General features: G+C 56.5%; 1 protein-coding gene across 2 annotated transcripts; it reads left to right on the top strand.

The window, feature by feature from the left end:
- Positions 1 to 5,578: 5,578 nt before the first annotated feature.
- Positions 5,579 to 16,896, top strand: DLK1 (delta like non-canonical Notch ligand 1). 2 transcript variants are annotated; one of them, XM_032179467.2, is made up of 6 exons: positions 5,579 to 5,822; positions 7,083 to 7,146; positions 7,624 to 7,754; positions 10,720 to 10,861; positions 12,818 to 13,097; positions 13,317 to 16,896. In XM_032179467.2, the coding sequence occupies exons 1-6, from the start codon at positions 5,756 to 5,758 to the stop codon at positions 13,563 to 13,565; spliced, it is 933 nt and encodes a 310-aa protein (XP_032035358.1). In that variant the 5' UTR covers positions 5,579 to 5,755; the 3' UTR covers positions 13,566 to 16,896. The 2 variants fall into 2 exon arrangements, with proteins under 2 accessions (XP_032035358.1, XP_032035357.1); XM_032179466.3 differs by having other exon boundaries at positions 12,818 to 16,896.
- Positions 16,897 to 17,248: the final 352 nt, after the last annotated feature.

The following is a 17,248-nucleotide window of genomic DNA, read 5'->3' as shown; positions in this document are numbered from 1 at the left end:
CTAAGAGATGCATGATCGCCCTTCCCGTGTGTGGCCAGTTCCAGTATCCACGACCCTGCATCTCAGAGGGTGTCTAAGCACTGTGTCCGCACTTGAACTCTCTGAGATGAGAAACCACCTTCAAATCCATCATTGCACCCCTCCTCCAGGGACCCTGCCAGGCCTTGGCACCCAGTAGGAGCTCAGTCAATACCAGGCAGATGAAAGGCTACATTTAAAGAGGTGAGCCTCTGTTTTATGGAAAATTAACTTCTGGGAATTTTTGATGAATGAAGAATTCCTGCATTTTTGGCCAAAGCCTGCGTGGACAAGCTGAGTGATGAAAAGGCTCCTTTTTCCTCTGGCCCCTGATTTCCTCCCTCCTGAGTGGGAGTGAGTTTATCTACAAGCTCTGGGGTGGGGTGGGGAGTTGTTATTAACCCCTCCAAGCCCCCGGGAGCACCCCACGCACAGCATGACTCAGTGGTGCTCTTTAAGAGGGTCATGTGATTGATGATGCGGACAATCACACTGTGGACTTACGTCCCTGTTGATTGGAATGGCAAGGAAGGAAACGAGAAGTCTGTTTTTAAATCTTATCAGCAATGACGAGAAATTGGTTCTGTCTGGGGGAGAGGTGAGACCCCACAGAAGCCAACTCTAAACATAGACCCAAACCAATGAGTCCCCTCTGCACCCCAGCTCTCCGATATTTTTCCTTCCCAGAAGCTTGCTGTGGGGCCTGGGGGAGTCATACACAGGCCTGTTTCGGGGACTCGGGGATATAGGCTGGCTCTGTGCCCCCACCCACAGCACCCTGCCACCCTGGAGAACCCTGGAGTGGGCCTGGAACTGTCATACACCTCTTCAGGCCCGGAGCACAAGGCCAGGCTCAGCATGTGTCCCTCAGCAGCCGTCCTCCCAGCTCGGCTGAGCACGATACCACTTCACACTGAAGACCTTTTCTCTGATTGAACTTGAAACCAAACCTTCATGTTCTGGAAAATGTCCCAGGGTACGTCTTTCATTTCCCTCCACCCTCTGCCCCCAGGTCCCCTCTCCTCAGTAGAAGAAAAGAGAATTTGTCTCCAAAGATGAGCTCTAGGTTTGGAAAAATACTCCGAAAGGTGGCAGCTGCGTGTCTCTTTGGTGTTCGCATGAAACTCTCACAGCCTCCTAGGTTGTGAAGCTTCCGCCTCCCACCCAAAGAGGGGAGGGCAGGCTTCTGGGGGAGCCCACTTTCCTCCAGGCTCCATGCACTCTAACCACCCCGCTAGGCTGGGCAGAGAGCCTTGCACTGGGATTTTGAGTAGACCCGGGTTTAAATCCCAGCTCTGCTACTCGTTAGCCGTGCACCTCTCTTGGGGCCCCCCAGCCTCAGTGTGCTCATCCACTGCCCAGTGGACTCTGAGCAGTCCCCACCTAGCCCAGGCTGTGAGGAGGCTCTGATGAGACCGGGTTAAATTAGAGTCTAAATCCAAGGGAGAAGTGAGGGAGATGCAGAAAGGGCAATGCCTGCTTGCCTGTAAGCCCTCAACCCAGGGATGGTGGCTCCTTGGCAGGGGAGCCTCCTGCCCAGCAGTCTCCTGGATGTTCCGGTTCTAGGAATGTAACTCGGCCACCTGAGTCTCTGGGCACTGGTCCTCTTCTTGGTCAGTCCCTTGGGGAGGAAGAGCAGGCAGATCTGGGGGAGCCCACCCTCCTTCTGTCTTGGAGGGAGGTTGGAGAACGTTGGGTGTGGGGACAGGGGACAAAGGCACCTCTTGTCTGTAGGATGCCCACTACGACTGGATCAGTGGGGGCTCAGACCCCCCCACCCTGGCAAAAAAAAAAAAAACCACCTAGTCTAGGCAGAAGCAAAGCCTCAAGGCATGGAAATCCCCACCGAGGCTGTGGGGGTGGTGTGCAGAGCAGAACGTGAAGGGGGGGTGAAGCCCCCTCGCCGGCCACCCCTGCTCTCTCCCTCCCACCCCCAGTGGTGCCCAGGACTAGCGAGTCTCAGAGGCCCCTCTAGCTCCACCCAGCTGAGCTGCCCTGATCAGTGTTTCTGCCTTTAATCAGGGGCGAAGTGGTCTGGGGCTGGCTGGAGGAGGAGTTAGTGTTTAAAAAAGGAGGAGGGGGAGCAGACAAGAGGGGAGAGCAGAGGAGTGGAGAGGAAAAAGGGCTGGAGACAACACTTCTTTCCTTCCCTCGGAAAACTTTCGCTCATCACCAGCTCCTCTGCTGCCCTGGCAAAGCCCAGCAACACTGCCTCCGGACAGGTTCCCCTTGCTTTCGGCTCTTGCCTGTGGGGCGTGGGGCCACAGGCAGAGCCTTCGGCTTGGCTACAGGGAGGGAGTCCAGCTCGTGCATCTCAATCTGGCCCCAGAGTTAGCAGGTCCTGGTCCCTGCGACCCGTGTAGATCGCCCCCCACGCCATGCTGTGAGGACCTGCGGGCTGCTGGCCTCATCTCTGTAATCCCGGGGGCCTGTACACGGAGCACGGCTCTCGAGAGAAGAGGAGGGGGAGGAGGGGGAGGAGGGGAGGGATGTGCAGATAGAGGAGGGGGCGTCCAGCTCCTCCAGGCTGCCGTTCCGCAGCCCCCAGGGCCTGCTTGCAAACAGCAGACTGTACCGCTTCTCCCCAAGGGATTACAGTGGCATTTTCGCGCCTTCTGTGCAGACTTAAAGTCTGTGACAGTCACCAACCTCCCCTCCCCACCGCTCCTAAGCTACCCTTTCTCAGTGTCTGCTTGCTGAAAAGAAAGCTCTGGCCTCCTGAATTTACAAACGCTTTATTGAGATTCGAGCAAGCCAACAGAAATCTTCCCGGCTTGTAGGTCCTGCGAGACAGGAAAGTCCCCTCCCGTCCCTCAAGTGTCCCTGCAGGGGGCTCTTGAAGAGGGCCCGGGTCCAGTGGAGCCTGGGCGCCCCCCTCGGAGATCCTCTAGCTGGCGGGGGCGAAGGCTCCGGGGTGCAGCTGTTGGAGGAATGGCTGGAAGGAGTTGTGACCAGGCTCTGTCAGCACAGTGCTTTTCTGCTTACAAAAACCGGAGTTCCTTTCAGAGAGGGGTGGGACATCCCTGTTTATGGGCTGAGAAACAGGGCTCACAGAGGGAAGAGACTGGCCCAGGGCCCAGGGCCCTTGGTGGGCACAAAATGGAGATAGGATTAGAAAGCAGGTGCCCCCCAAGGCAGTGCCCTTTCAGCGTAAGCCTGTGACATTTTGACAGACTCCCTTGGGTGAGGTTACCTGCCTCTGGCCTCCCTCCCTTTCCTAAACTGGGAAGGGCTGTGGTGGGGCCGGGGGTGGGGGTGGGGAGGGGGAAGAACCTGGATGGGGAAGGGAGGAGTCTAGGTGTGCGTGGGGGTGGGGACACTGGGGCACCCTAAGTGCTCCATGCAGTCCAGGGGTTCTCCTCTCTGCGGGACTTTGGCAGGAGCCTGGGAGGCCCTCGCCCCAGGGCTACCCAGTGCCCTGATATCCACTGCCCCTCCTTGGCTTCTGGCTGAGAACTCAGCTCTTCCAGGTCTGCCTGCTGTTGGGATAATGTTGAAGGCTGAAGTCAGGGGCCTCGAAGGGAGGGAAGAGAGGAACCCTGGTCAGGAAGACCTTGGCGATCACCATGCAGTGGATATTGGCACTTCCAGGGTTGGGCCTGTCAGCCAGCCACTCTCGTTCTAGGCCAAGGGCCTTGGGCAAAGGACCTTCCATCACTGGAATTGGTTTCTTGACTTGAGGAAAGAGTCCATGGAAGAGAGTAGGGTCACAGGAATGCAAGGGCATGTGGCAGGCACACAGTGGGCACCCCAACTACTCCCTACAGCCTGTCCCCAAAGCCATTCCCAGCAGCCCCTACCTATCTGGGCATTCTGCAGATAACATCAGGGAAGGGACACCTTCCCCCAGGGGCTGGGAGTTTCCCTCCAGCCTCCCTGGAGCCAGCCCCGAGCAACTCTGGTCTCTGTCCATCCCTGTGCCCATTCCGAGTGCCTTACTGGAGCACTGACTTAGGGCTGGTGGGCCTGGGGATGCCCATGGGTCTGCCTTCCCACATCTATGGCTAGGATGGGAAATGTGTGCTCAGACCTGCTAGGGCTGGGCTAGAGGGCCAGGAGGTCAAAGCATCCAGCCTCCAGGTTCAAAGTGGCGAGATCACACCCCCCTGCAGCACTGTGAGGAAGGGGAGGCCGCGAGCTGCGTGGGCACCCACTCCCTGCATCTAGGATATGTATGCAAATTAATATATGCAAATTAAATATCGTAAACGACCCACCCAAAGATTGGGACGCCTGGGACCCTTCCCCCAGGAGGTGAAATATCTTTAATCCCCTCCTACCCCTCTTCCTCCCTATCTTTCTGAGCCTCCCCCATCCAGACTGGGTGCAGGGGTGCAGAACTTTCCTCTCCAGCAGGGCTCTAAGCCTAGGCTGGGGGCAATGGAGAGGAGGGGTGTCTGAGGAGCACCCCCTCTCCCTGGGAGCTCTGCAGAGGAAGAAGGTCTCTGGCAATCAGCATCCTCTACCTCCACCTCTCCGGCGGGCGACCCCTCAGAGAAGGTCTCCCAGTGAGTCTGGAATACGTGCCGAGTGCCTGGAGTGCTACTGTGTGTATGAGAGAGCACATTGGTGAGGCTGCCCACGCATGCCACTGTGGACAAAGACGGATGCGATCGTGTGTGTGTTGGGGACTGCGTATATGTTTTTGTCAGTGTGTGTGACCACGAGTCAGCTGGGTATGTGTGCTTGTGGGTATCAGGTGCGTGGCTGTGCGTACATGTGTGCGTAGGAGTCGGTGCATTTGTGTTTCATAGTGGCTAAGGCCCTGACTGAGATGCTGTGTGTGTGGGCGTGGATGTGACTGAATGCGGGCACGGGTGTCCGTCTGTTTACACGTGTGTTTGGGTGTGCAGGTGGCTCTGCGTACCCGTCTGTGTGCAGGGGGTCGGCACATGGGGAAGGATGCCCATGGTTGGGTAACCGCAGGTCCGCTTGACCCTCTGCCACCCAGGACTGTGTCTATACGGCGTCTGGGCTACAGTGTGTTTGAGTTGCCGTGTGCGTTTCCGTTGCGGGGTGCGGGTTGCCACGGGGCAACTGCATTTTTCTGCGTCTTCATGGCCAGGGGTACAGGGGGCGTCGGGCTTTTCCTGGGGGTTTTTCTGTGTGCGTGTGTAATTATGTGCTTAGTTCACATCTTCATAGTGCGCCTTTGTGTTTTCCTGGGTATCTAACCATTGCACGTGTGCCCGGGACGTCAGCGATAAGTGTTTCGGTGTTCCTGCGTGCGGATTTGTGCTCTTCGGGGAGGTCTGCGGCCCAGGTTCGATTCCTGCGACTTGTCCTAGGAGGGCCTGTATGTGCGCGGCGGCCGCGTGCTATCCTGTGTGAGGGAACGTGTGCCAAACGCTCGCGGGATACCTGTGCCCGTCTAGCCAAGAGTGCACCCGTGTGCGCGAGCGGGCTTCCGGGACGCCGCAGTGGTCGGGGGCGGCCCTGCGAGGGGCGGGGGTCACCGGGACTGGCCGGCGCCGGCCCCGTGCGCACGGAGGCGGGGGCGGGGGGCGGGGGCCGCGGGGGGGGGAGGCGGTACGAAAAGGGCGGCGCGCGCGGCGGCGGCGGCAGCTCCCCGGCAGCGGCGGTGGAGAGCGCAGCGCGCAGCCCGGTGCAGCCCTGGCTTTCCCCTCGCTGCGCGCCCGCGCCCCCTTTCGCGTCCGCAACCAGAAGCCCAGTGCGGCGCCAGGAGCCGGACCCGCGCCCGCACCGCTCCCAGGACCGCGACCTCGGCCGCCCAGAGATGACCGCGACCGAAGCCCTCCTGCGCGTCCTCTTGCTCCTGCTGGCTTTCGGCCACAGCACCTATGGTGAGTCCCCCGGCGGCCCGGCTCGCGCCCCCTCTGGGGAAGCCTGCGACGCCCCGCCGGCCGCCCGGTGCCCCGCACGCCCCGTCTCATGCGCCCCAACTCCGCCCGTCCCGCCTAGCCCTAAGCCGCGCGCTGTGCCTGTCTCGCCCTACCCACCACGCTCGCATGCCAAGGCCCGACCCAGGGGTCCCAGTGCGCAGGGGATGTGTGAGATCCCCAGCCCCTTCCTGCCCCGCAGAAGTGGCGCCAGAGGGGTGTCGGTGCGCTGAGCGAGGAGGTATGGAAAAATGAGGTGCTGTTGTGGAGTCTTCTATGAAAATACTCTGGGGTGCAACTTTGGGGTGTCCCTGTGTGAACGTTCGGGAACAGGTCTCGGGGCGGGGGTGGGGGGCGACTTTGCCGTCTTAGCCCCTAATTCCCAGAGAAGCCCAGCCTGAGCCCTTCCTGCGTGGCGCGTTTCTGTAGGTGAGGGGCTGCGACACTTCTGTCTGCAGCGGCCATCTGTCTCTGACAGCGAGAGAGTTGCCCCCTTCCCGCAGCGCCCCCCCACTCGTTGCACCAGTGGTTGTGAGGGGGCTGTCTAGAAAGCTGGAGAGCTGGTTGAGTAAATGCACACAGTAGGTGCCTATTAAAGTGTCAGAGTCTCTAAGCAGTGTTGTTGCAACCTCAGCTCGCTAAGCAAAACCCTGTGTCGTCATCGTTTTCTTAATGCGAAGAGTCTGGGGTAGGGGAAAGGGGGAAGATTTGACCTGGGTGCCCGGCTTAATAGGGATGAACCTTAAAAATAATACAGACCCCTTACTGGGCACCCCACCAGGTGAACCTGTCTGGGCTTTCCCGGAGCTGAACACCTCAAAATCTGCTCCCCTTTTCAGCTCAGGTTGCAAAAGTGACGGTCAGGCTGCGTGCCCAGGGGTCAACATATTTCCCTCCACGGTCCCCGTCCCCGCTGTTAGGAGGACTTGAGGTGTCGTATTTGCTTTTGGGGGTCGGGGGAGAAGGTGTTTCTCCTGATCCTAAGAACTAGGGGGAGTGTACTGTGGTCATTTCATTGCTGGGAACGTGGCAGAGATGTTTTTCTTGAGTGCACTGAGCTCCATCCATGCTCGCATAGGAAGTGCCTACTGTGTGCCAGGCTGGTAGGACCCAAGAGGGCTGTTGGTGCCCTCGAGGGCAGTGGTGGGCTGTGTGGGAGAAGACAGCCTTTGCCTTGGCCTGGGGCCTGGTGGGGTGAATTGTATAACCTTTCTTGTACCTCAGGGGCTGAATGCTTCCCGGCCTGCAACCCCCAAAATGGATTCTGCGAGGATGACAATGTTTGCAGGTAATAGAGTGGCTCCTCAGAGGCAGCTTGTGGGGGCCATGCAGAAGCCTGGGGAGTCGTGAAGTCAGGCAGAAAAAACAGGGGGCTTGGCCACTGCGCTGCAGCAAACAGCTTCCTGGCCCCTGCAGAAAACTGGTGGGGCCAGCGGCGGAGATGAGGGCGGGGGTGGGGGGGGGCAGCCACAGCTCCTGTCTGCATTCTCAGAGGCGGGGTGGTAGGTGGGACCACTGCAGGCCACTGCGGCAAAACGCAGCACGCCCCCGGGATCTCGGGGCCCCTCCAAGCTGGCCCCCTCAGCTTGGCATGTTTTCTCTTTAAGTTTTCCCATTCAGGTGGCTGGTGTTTACTTCCCGGGACCACCTGCTGCCACTGTGCAAAGACCCCCAAGGGTCCTTGGTTCCACAGAAAGTAGCCTGAGCTCCCTGTCTACCCCTGCCCTCTTCATATGTCCCCACCTTTCTCCCCCACCCCTTGCAGGTGCCAGCCTGGCTGGCAGGGTCCCCTGTGTGACCAGTGCGTGACCTCTCCTGGCTGCCTTCATGGACTCTGTGAAGAACCCGGGCAGTGCATTTGCACCGACGGCTGGGACGGGGAACTCTGTGATAGAGGTTGGCACTCGCCTTTGTTCACCTCAGCCCTGCGTCCTTACCTGCCTGCCCTGGCCCCCACCACCTCCTCCCAGTCTCCTGTTGCTGGTGGCCCTCACTTCCTCATTCCTGCACACCTCGTGCCCTGTATTCTAAAGATCTGTTTATAAATTTCCTGCGGGTACCGAATGCCTCCTCAGAGGTAGGGACTTTATTTTGCTCTCCTCTGTACCATCAGCACCCAGCACCTAGAGGGAACATGGGATGGGGCTGGGGAGCTGCCTGTTGAATAAAGAGTCACAAAATACACATACAGCTGGGCTGGTGGGACCACAGACCCCAGGCTGCCTGTCCAGGTCATGGAAGCCCAGTGATGGACAGGGCTCTGGGGATCTCGGAGCTAAGACTCCCTAGAAAAGCACACGCAAGACCGTAAAGAGGCTGCAAACAAACACACAGGGTGGGGGGTGGCCAGCACTGCTCAGTGGTTGAGAGGCAGGTGCTGAGTCAGGGCCAGGAGGACAGGGCTGGGGGGCCTGGACTGAGTGGGTCAGGTATAGGGGGAGGCTGCGGTTGGGAAAAGCTGAGAAAGGGTTAAAGTGAAGATGGGTGTTATCTGTCGATTTCATTAATTTATGCAATCTTTGCCTCCATTACCCCAAGCAATTGAGAGTTGGCTGTCACTGCATTTTCAGGCTGCGAAATGTTCGTCTAAGCCCATTTTCATTTGGCAAAACCTGCCCTAACGTTTGAGCAAACTGAAGTCCACAAAAAAACTCCCAGCTGCGTAGCAGCCTGCCCTCAGGGCCTCTGTCCCTCGGTCCCCAACATTAGTAAAGACGGTACAGATAGGGAAACTGAGGATCAGAGAAGCACAAGTGTCTGCTAAGGGATGTGAAAGAAGTTGGGCGAAAAGCCAGCTACAACCCTTTCCCCCAGCCCCAGAAAGAGAGTTAATTTTTATCTTCGATTGCATCTAACATCTTTCCTTAAGGAACACCTAAGAGCGTTTTGTTATGGCCCCTGCCCTGTACAGCCAGGGCAGCTGTGGTTCTGAAGCTGAGCTCCCTCCCACCCCGAATTGTCTCTGGTCCTTAATTCCAGCCCCCCCAATATGGTGCAAGGTTTATCTGCAGCTGACTCATGGTCTGGCCAGCATCTCTGCTGCCCCTCACAGAAGCAGCGGCAGCAGCTCTGAGTCGTTTGGGGATCTGGGGGATTCCAGCAAAGCCACTATTTGGGATCAGGGTTAGGCTTTTAGCCTGGAGCCCATCTTTTTGGTATCTAAATGCAGTATACCCTTGCTGAAATTTTCCAGACAAATGCCTCCCTTCTCATGGGCCCTTGGTATGACCCTCCCCACCAAGCTGACAAAGGCAGCCAGCTTGGGGATGGCCAGAGAGTCTGGGGTCCCAGAGAAGACATAGCCCTCCCTCTCCCTTTTTGCCCGTCTTTGAGGCTGTCGTGGCCACAGCTGCTGTCCCGGCAGAGACCCCCAAGCAGCCTTCTCCTCAGAGCAGCTTAGTTCACCCCTGTCTTGGGGTTGGAGGCTCAGGAGGGCTGATCCAGGATTGGCGTAGCAGGGAGAGCTGCAGGGACAAGCTGGGGGTGGTCACCAGCTTTTTAGCTTAAATTTAAGATTCCGAGTGACAGGAGAGCCGGGTGCAAAGAATAAGGAGCCTGACTTGGAGGTGCCACGTGCTAATGCCTTGCCGGTGCTGTCCCGTAAAGATAAATCCTCTTTATGTGTCCTTGCACCAAACCGGGCTTCCATGGAACACCACAGGGTAGTCCATCAACGCAGCGTTCAGGCTCTTCCTCCTTGATTGATTGCATTCTCCCCTCCACGAGGGTGTGGGTCTCTCTGAGAGGGGGAAAAAATATGCACATGTGTGGCCTCAGCACGGGGGATTTCCCCCCCACCCCCACCAGCCTGCCTTAGCTTGCTGTGTCTCTCACTGGCCCTGGCTTTCTGTTTGGCAGGTGCAGCAGCTCAAATTATAGAAAATCAAAGCTGAAGAGTCCCTCAGAGATTGGCCAGGGAAAGACCCTCTTTTTATAAGTAGGGAAACTGAGGCCCAGGATGGGGAGGAGCTAAACTCTGCTGCCACATGGCAGCAGGCTGGATACAGGGCAGGACAGGGGTCCCTTCCTGGCCCCACTGGGGAGCTGGGGTCTCCATCGTCAGAGCGCCCCTGACGCAGGCCCTTGTGATCAGCTCGTCCCTGGCTTGCTGAACCTGAATAATGAAGTGTGCATGATGGAAGGTGTTAAAAGATGGTGGGAATATACCAGTGCTCATGGAAACCTGTGCTGATAAGAGAGCGCTCAGTAGTTCTAATTTCCCTGGCTTTAAAAAATGCAGCCTTTTTACTAGGGACCCCTTGAGTTCAGAGCCTGAGTGCAGAAAGGGAGACCGCAGGAACACGTGGTAGTGCTGGAGCTGACAGGTTTCCTGATTCCTGACTGAGGGGGGTCGTTACATCTCCATCCCCCCCACTGCCCCTCTTTGATGGAAAACTATGAAGCGCTGGTGGTTTTTCTGAGGGTTGGGCTGTATTCATCCCCCAGCTGGCCAGGACCCCTCCCCCAACAGGAGAGGGTGAAGGTGCAGTCTTGTCTGGTGGAGACAGGCCTTAGGGAATCTCAGCTAGGCACGCTGTTGCAGGGAGGGGCACGATGTCCACAGTGAACGTCACGGACATGTTGCTGGATATGGGGTGACCTGGTGCCAGGCAAAGGGAACAGCTATCCTGGCTTGAATATCAGTGGCCACGACTTTCTGATCTGTGACCTTAGGCAAGGAAACCCCTTCAGCTTCCTGAGCCTCAGCCTACTTCACGGGTGTCTCTGAGGGGGCTCCCTACACCCTCTTACTCAAGACCCCACTTGGTGGCCATAGAGCCATTTTAAAGTCCACTGGGGTCCGCATCACGCTTGTATATGGAGAGGAAGCTAAGTTCTCGTCTTCTCCGTCACCCCGCAGATGTTCGGGCCTGCTCCTCGACCCCCTGTGCCAACAACGGGACCTGCGTGAGCCTGGACGATGGCCTCTATGAATGCTCCTGTGCCCCCGGGTACTCAGGAAAGGACTGCCAGAAAAAGGACGGGCCCTGTGTGATCAATGGGTAAATATCCTTCCTATGCGTGATCTAATGAATGCTGCTTTTCATGCGGCCGCTAAAGACCCTTTCAGCCTAGCCTTGTTGGACCTGTCTTCTGACAAAAGACGAAGTAAGCGCTCATGCTGGCAGCCCCGTGGGGGACCGCCCTGGATGGGGGTATTTACGGGGGAATGTGTCATTGCCGTAATTTTATCAAATGATCCTGAAGGCGATTTCATATTCCCCTGATGTTCTCAAGTCCTGATGCGTGTGAGTGACAGTCGATCGGAATGATGAACTGACACTCGGAGCTGCATAATTTTCTAAGGGCAACGTAATAAGAGATCGGAGCTCCGCGGGGCTGAGGCTGTTTGTAAAACCCACTTGCCTTATCTCAGGGGGTGGTTTTGGGGAACTGGTGGGCTCTGCAATTGGATTTTCTGGGATGTCTGTGGAGGGGGTTGCCAGGCTGAGAGGTGAAAAGATTGGGCTTCAGCCAGCACGAGAGGAGGTGGGCCAGCTGTGGGCTATCCTCAGTGGGGAAGGGGGCTTTGGGACTCCTGGGCAGTGGACGTAACAGACAAAGAGTGGCCACTGTCTTCACTTGGACCTCCCTGAACAATGCTTCCCAGCAGCTCAGCCGCTGTCCACCCATTATCTCTTTGGCGGCCCTGAGCCATCCCTCCTCCCCATTGGATGGGGCTTAGCCTGAAGCCAAGGGAGATCTTGACAGAGGCAGAGTCCGAATATAAGAATCCAAACTTGAACCCAGTCCTGGGCCTGTAGTTGGGGGGCAGGGGTGTCCCTTTCCTCTGACGAAACAGAAGCGAACATGCAAATAAGCTTATCTTGACCGGACATTGCAGGCTGGCACAGAGACCCCAGTAGTCTGTAAGAGCTGTAAGCGGACATTAACGGGGCTTCCAAAGATCAGTCTTCAGACGGAGTCAGAGTGGGGGCTGGTGGAAACTGAACTCCATTTCTGCTTATTAGCAAGAAGGAGAAAAACAGAGGGAGACCTTTAAAATATTTTGCTTTTCTCGCTAATGGACTTAAACCAGTGTGTCAAAATAGAGCCTAAGGCCCTTGAAATTCCTTCAGAGCCCAGCTCCCATGCAGCCCACACCCTGAAGCAGCAATGCTGATTTCTTGTGTTTATTGCCCCTTCTTCCCCGGAGTTTTGGCATTTATCAGATGACAAAGGGCTTGCTCGTTTAAAAGCACTTACATTAAATGCTCCTTGTGCTCCACTTTGAGCAAACAGCTTTGGTTTGCAAGCTGCACTTGGGTGAATGGACCACTATTAAACAGCCTGGCACAGACACTGGCTTGTGCCAGCATAGACAGACCTCGTATTGCTTTCTCTTTGAGAGTCCCCAAGCGCTTCCTGCACAATAGCCTGTGGATCCACACCGCCAATAATAATAATAATAATGAGGGTTGGCGGCAACAGTGGACATAGGCGTGAAGGACGACGGTGGGTCCCGGGATAGAGTAAGGGGCGCCCCTTGCTTGGTTCTTCTGCCCCAGCAGCCCAGGGATGGAGCTAAGGGAAGGGGGCTTGCTCCAGTCCTGGGCTGTCACTGACTTTTCCTCTCCTAGCCTCAGTTTCCCCAGTTGGCTAGTGACTAACCAACAGTCCTCTGGTTGGAGAGGTGCAGTAAGAGGTGGGAGAGGACGTGGGCATCCTGGCATGGGAGGTCGGGTGTGTCCCAGGTTAGCATCGAGATGGGGGTGAGGTGGGCACCCACCCACCCCCAGAGCTGCTGGTGAGCTTCTTGCAGACAGGGGTCATGGCCCCGGGCGCCTCTCTGTGCCTCCCTGGCTGGCGTTCCCTCCCTCACTCCCTCATTCACCTGATGTGTTTTGAGCACCTGCTCCTTAGTCAGGCCAGGGACCTTCTGCCCTGAGCCCCGTGCCCTGCAGTGCTGTTGTAGCCCAGCCCCTGAGGCTGTTTACTGTGTCCCCGTTGTGTTGCAGCTCCCCCTGCCAGCACGGAGGCACCTGCGTGGACGATGAGGGCCGGGCCTCCCATGCGTCCTGCCTGTGCCCCCCTGGCTTCTCAGGCAATTTCTGCGAGATCGTGGCCAACAGCTGCACCCCCAACCCATGCGAGAACGACGGCGTCTGCACCGACATCGGGGGCGACTTCCGCTGCCGGTGCCCAGCCGGCTTCATCGACAAGACCTGCAGCCGCCCGGTGACCAACTGCGCCAGCAGCCCGTGCCAGAATGGGGGCACCTGCCTGCAGCACACCCAGGTGAGCTACGAGTGTCTGTGCAAGCCCGAGTTCACAGGTCTCACCTGTGTCAAGAAGCGCGCGCTGAGCCCCCAGCAGGTCACCCGTCTGCCCAGCGGCTACGGGCTGGCCTACCGCCTGACCCCTGGGGTGCACGAGCTGCCGGTGCAGCAGCCCGAGCACCGCATCCTGAAGGTGTCCATGAAAGAGCTCAACAAGAATACCCCTCTCCTCACCGAGGGCCAGGCCATCTGCTTCACCATCCTGGGCGTGCTCACCAGCCTGGTGGTGCTGGGCACTGTGGGTATCATCTTCCTCAACAAGTGTGAGACCTGGGTGTCCAACCTGCGCTACAACCACATGCTGCGGAAGAAGAAGAACCTGCTGCTTCAGTACAACAGCGGGGAGGACCTGGCCGTCAACATCATCTTCCCCGAGAAGATCGACATGACCACCTTCAGCAAGGAGGCGGGCGACGAAGAGATCTAGGCAGCATTCCCACAGCCCCCCCTAGATTCCTGGAGTTCCGCAGAGCTTACTGTATGCGGTCTGTCCTAATCTTTGTGGTGTTCGCTATCTCTTGTGTCAAATCTGGTGAACGCTACGCTTACATATATTGTCTTTGTGTGGCTGTGTGACAAACGCAATGCTAAAACAATCCTCTTTCTCTCTCTTAATGCATGATACAGAATAATAATAAGAATTTCATCTTTAAATGATTAAGAGAAATAAGTATGTTATTCTAAACTCTAAACTCAAATGAAATTTCAAAAAAGACCAAAAAAAAACAAGGCAACAGAACCAGGGCTCAGTGCCGACGCCCCTCCCCTGGGGGTCTCGGCCACAGGGTCCTCGTGAAACCGTTACGAGTGTTGCACATGACCACCCACTGTGCAAAAAGCTACGATTGTTTTCGTTCGTTAATTCTCACACACCACATCCGACTCGCACTCACATCCAGCTCAACATCGCTACCTGTAGATCTTTCCGATTGATTTGAGATTTAGCGGAGTGCAGCGGCTGTGTGTCAGTCAGAGAGAGCCCCGGGTTGGCTGCTGGGGGGCCGGGCCTCTGTCCCAGCCCTGCCACTAACTCGCTGTGTGATCCTTGGCGAGTCCCTATCCCAATCCTGGGCCCACTTTCTCACCCCTCTCGAGGGAGGGGTTTGAACACCGACCATCACGGTCCTCTCTGGCTCTAAAACTCTGAATTAGGAACGAGGGGGTATGAACCAAAACACTTCCTGACCCCAACAATTAGGATCTGATGAAGACTAAGTCTCATCCTGGGATCTGAAAGGTTTTGGCCTATCCTGGATGAACGCTTGATGTTGAAATTTATCCTAACTGCGTTTCTCAAAGTGGGGAGCCTCCTGGCCCACTTCCCTTTTGGGAAAAAATAGCCCCTTTGAGTCATAATGTGCCATGTGGAGTTGCCACTTAGGCAGCCAGCCCTCCCCCACCCCTCCTTGCCCACCCAGAACCCAACACTATACTTCCCTCTACCCTATAGAGACATCCCTTGAGACTTGAATGTACTTTGAGCCGCAAGTGCCCCTGGCAGAATCTGAGCAGCAACACAGCCCTCACCAAGGTTTTCACAGGGATTAGTGGAAATTGTCACTTGTGGGGCGCTTACTAGTTTTGTGGCAAATGTGGTCCAAGACCTGGCCCACACAGCCATGGGTTTACATTTGTGTTGCTGAGTTAATAATCCTCAGATCTTAAAAGACCTAGCCAGCTTCTGAATTTTGAATTTGACTTTTTTTTTTTTTTTTTAACAAAGAGCATCTATCTTTTTTGCAAAAATAGAAAGAAATGGGACAGAGCTCTGTTTGGCTTTTCAGCTTTTGGGGTTGGACAGCTAAGCAGCCCTTGGGTACCAGATAGGAATATTTTGCTTCTTAGACTATTTGGATAGGAATCTATGCTCTTAGCTTTATCGCGCGTTGCTGCCGTGTTTACCTGGCTCCAGGTGTTTATTTCTACGTCATCATCACCTTCGTCATCTACAGTCACTCACATCAGTCACCACACACAACTCACAGTCACCCATCCATTGGTCACCTGCGCCATCGTCATGACACAATATCGACCTCATCACCTCATCGTCCTCCAGCCACCACCCAAGCCCCCTCATCCTGACTCAAAGCCCGACCAGCATCTGCCCAAACTCCCAACACCCCACTCTCCCCACCAAGCCATTGGTCTCTTCACTCCCGGTCCTTTGTCATCCTGATTCCAAGCCCCGCCCTACCCTCACCACCTCCTCCGCATCATCTGCGCTCTGCAGAGCCCCTCCTACCCGCCTCTGTCCCCACCAGGCCCCTCCCTACTGTCAGCCCTGAGTCCCACAGCATGCATCCCCAGCCCCTCCCAGCCTCACCCTTAAAACCCTGTCACCCCCCGACCACCATCATCACTGCCAAGCCCCTTCCCCTTCTCCAGCTCCCGTCCCCACCACCCCTCCCGACTCCCATCCTTCCCCTCCTGTTAGCCCACCCCTCCTTTCCTATCACCCCCACCTTTCCCCTCCCGTACTCCCCACCCTTCCCCTCTGATCCCACCACCCTTCCCCTCCGATCCTCGTCATCCTTCCCCTCTGATCCCCCACCTTTCCCCTCCTGTCCCCCCCAGCCCTCCCTTCCTATTACCCTCACCCTTCCCCACCCATTCTCCTCACCCTTCCCTTCCTGTCCTCACCAGCCCTCCCTTCCTATCACCCCCACCCTTCCCCTCCCTTCCCTCACCCCAAACCCCTGAGTCCTCCACCCCAATCTCTGACAACCGCCCCAAGTCCCTCTTCCTCCCCCACAAAGTCATTCATAAGTCACCATCTCATCTCATTTTGAGTTTGTTTTAAGAAATAAAAAAATTAAAAAGACAAAAAAAAAGAATTGTTGGCATGTGTCAGGCGGGCGTCTGGTACCCCGCCTGGCCTCTCTCAGCGTGAGACCTGGACTGAGTCTGCTAACGATTCTGTTCCTCATTTTCCCCAAATAGAAAATTCTAAGATTGATGAGACGATCAAATTATCTATGTTTTCGATCTTGATGCTGTAGAGAACAGCCATGTTCCCCTGATAACAAGAAAAAGACGTCCCACGGTCGGTCGAGGTGTCCTTGACCAACTCCCCATCCATTCATTTGTTCACCGTCCGCAACTCATCTGATCAGGAAGCATTTCCAGGCACCTGCGGAGCACTAGGCAGTGTGCGGGAGCTGCAGGGCAGGAAGGATGAGGGGGCAATCTGGAGGGGGGTGGACACACAGCTGTCCCCAGGGAGCCCAGCGCAGTGCCGGTCACATGCCGTGGGAATGGAGGGTCCTGAGCAGGCGCCTCCCGTGGAGAAGAGCCACCATCTCACCTTCCCACGCAACAAATTATCTATTACCAGCACGCGATGAGGCCGTCCCTCCCAAATTCCACAGTGCCCACCACTCGCACTCCCCCCTCCCCGTGCCACAGGAGCAGAGTCAGCAGCCTCGCCACGGTTTTCACGTCATGCAGAAATGGTCATTCCATGTTCTATGGCCACCAGATTCTGCTGAGAGTGTCGGGATCCTTGACTGCCCAGCCACACCTTGTGTGTGTCTGGTGTAGTGTGTAGTTTACGAAACAAACGGAAAAGCTCAAAGACAGCGATCCAAGACATGATCAGCAATTCGGTCCCAAATTAGGAGAGGAGGAAGAGGAGTATCAATTTTGTCACCAAAATGTTAAAAAAAAATGTCCTTGGCGCTCTTTTTAGCTTTCCCGTTTACTGCCGGTCCAGACATGCAAAAAAACCTTGTTTATTGAAAAATAAACAACAAGGGCTAGTCTTGTGTCTGCGTCTTTGATTTCGCGTGTGCCAGGCTACACCGGTCCTCTCCCATGGGGGCCTCAGGCCCCAGGCAGGGCGGGCAGGGGTTCATGCTTTCCAGGGCCCTGCTTTGGCCTAACACCCAGCACCTCTCATGTGGCCAGGAGGCCGCAGGGCTCCACCCAGGCCTGTGCACACCCCTTCTAGACCACACTCTTGGAACCTGGGAGTTTCCTGTCCAGAGGGTCCTGAGATGACCTCCAAGGCCCACATGGGCCTTGTCCCTGTCTGTTTCCCGAGGTGGCTCTTTGTGGGTGGCCTGGATGGAGCTGGGACATGAAGGTGACAGGTGCAGGGAGGGGGTCCAC

The sequence above is a fragment of the Hylobates moloch genome, unplaced genomic scaffold (assembly GCF_009828535.3).
Source record: "Hylobates moloch isolate HMO894 unplaced genomic scaffold, HMol_V3 SCAFFOLD_16, whole genome shotgun sequence".
In the NCBI taxonomy this organism is placed as follows: domain Eukaryota; kingdom Metazoa; phylum Chordata; class Mammalia; order Primates; family Hylobatidae; genus Hylobates; species Hylobates moloch.
This window is presented reverse-complemented; position numbering and strand designations above follow the sequence as displayed.

Coding starts and splice junctions, on each gene's coding strand:
- DLK1 (XM_032179466.3), top strand. CDS start 5,756: ATGACCGCGACCGAAGCCCTCCTGCGCGTCCTCTTGCTCCTGCTGGCT. Junction 5,823..7,082: donor TTTCGGCCACAGCACCTATG/GTGAGTCCCCCG, acceptor CTTGTACCTCAG/GGGCTGAATGCTTCCCGGCC. Junction 7,755..10,719: donor CGGGGAACTCTGTGATAGAG/GTTGGCACTCGC, acceptor GTCACCCCGCAG/ATGTTCGGGCCTGCTCCTCG.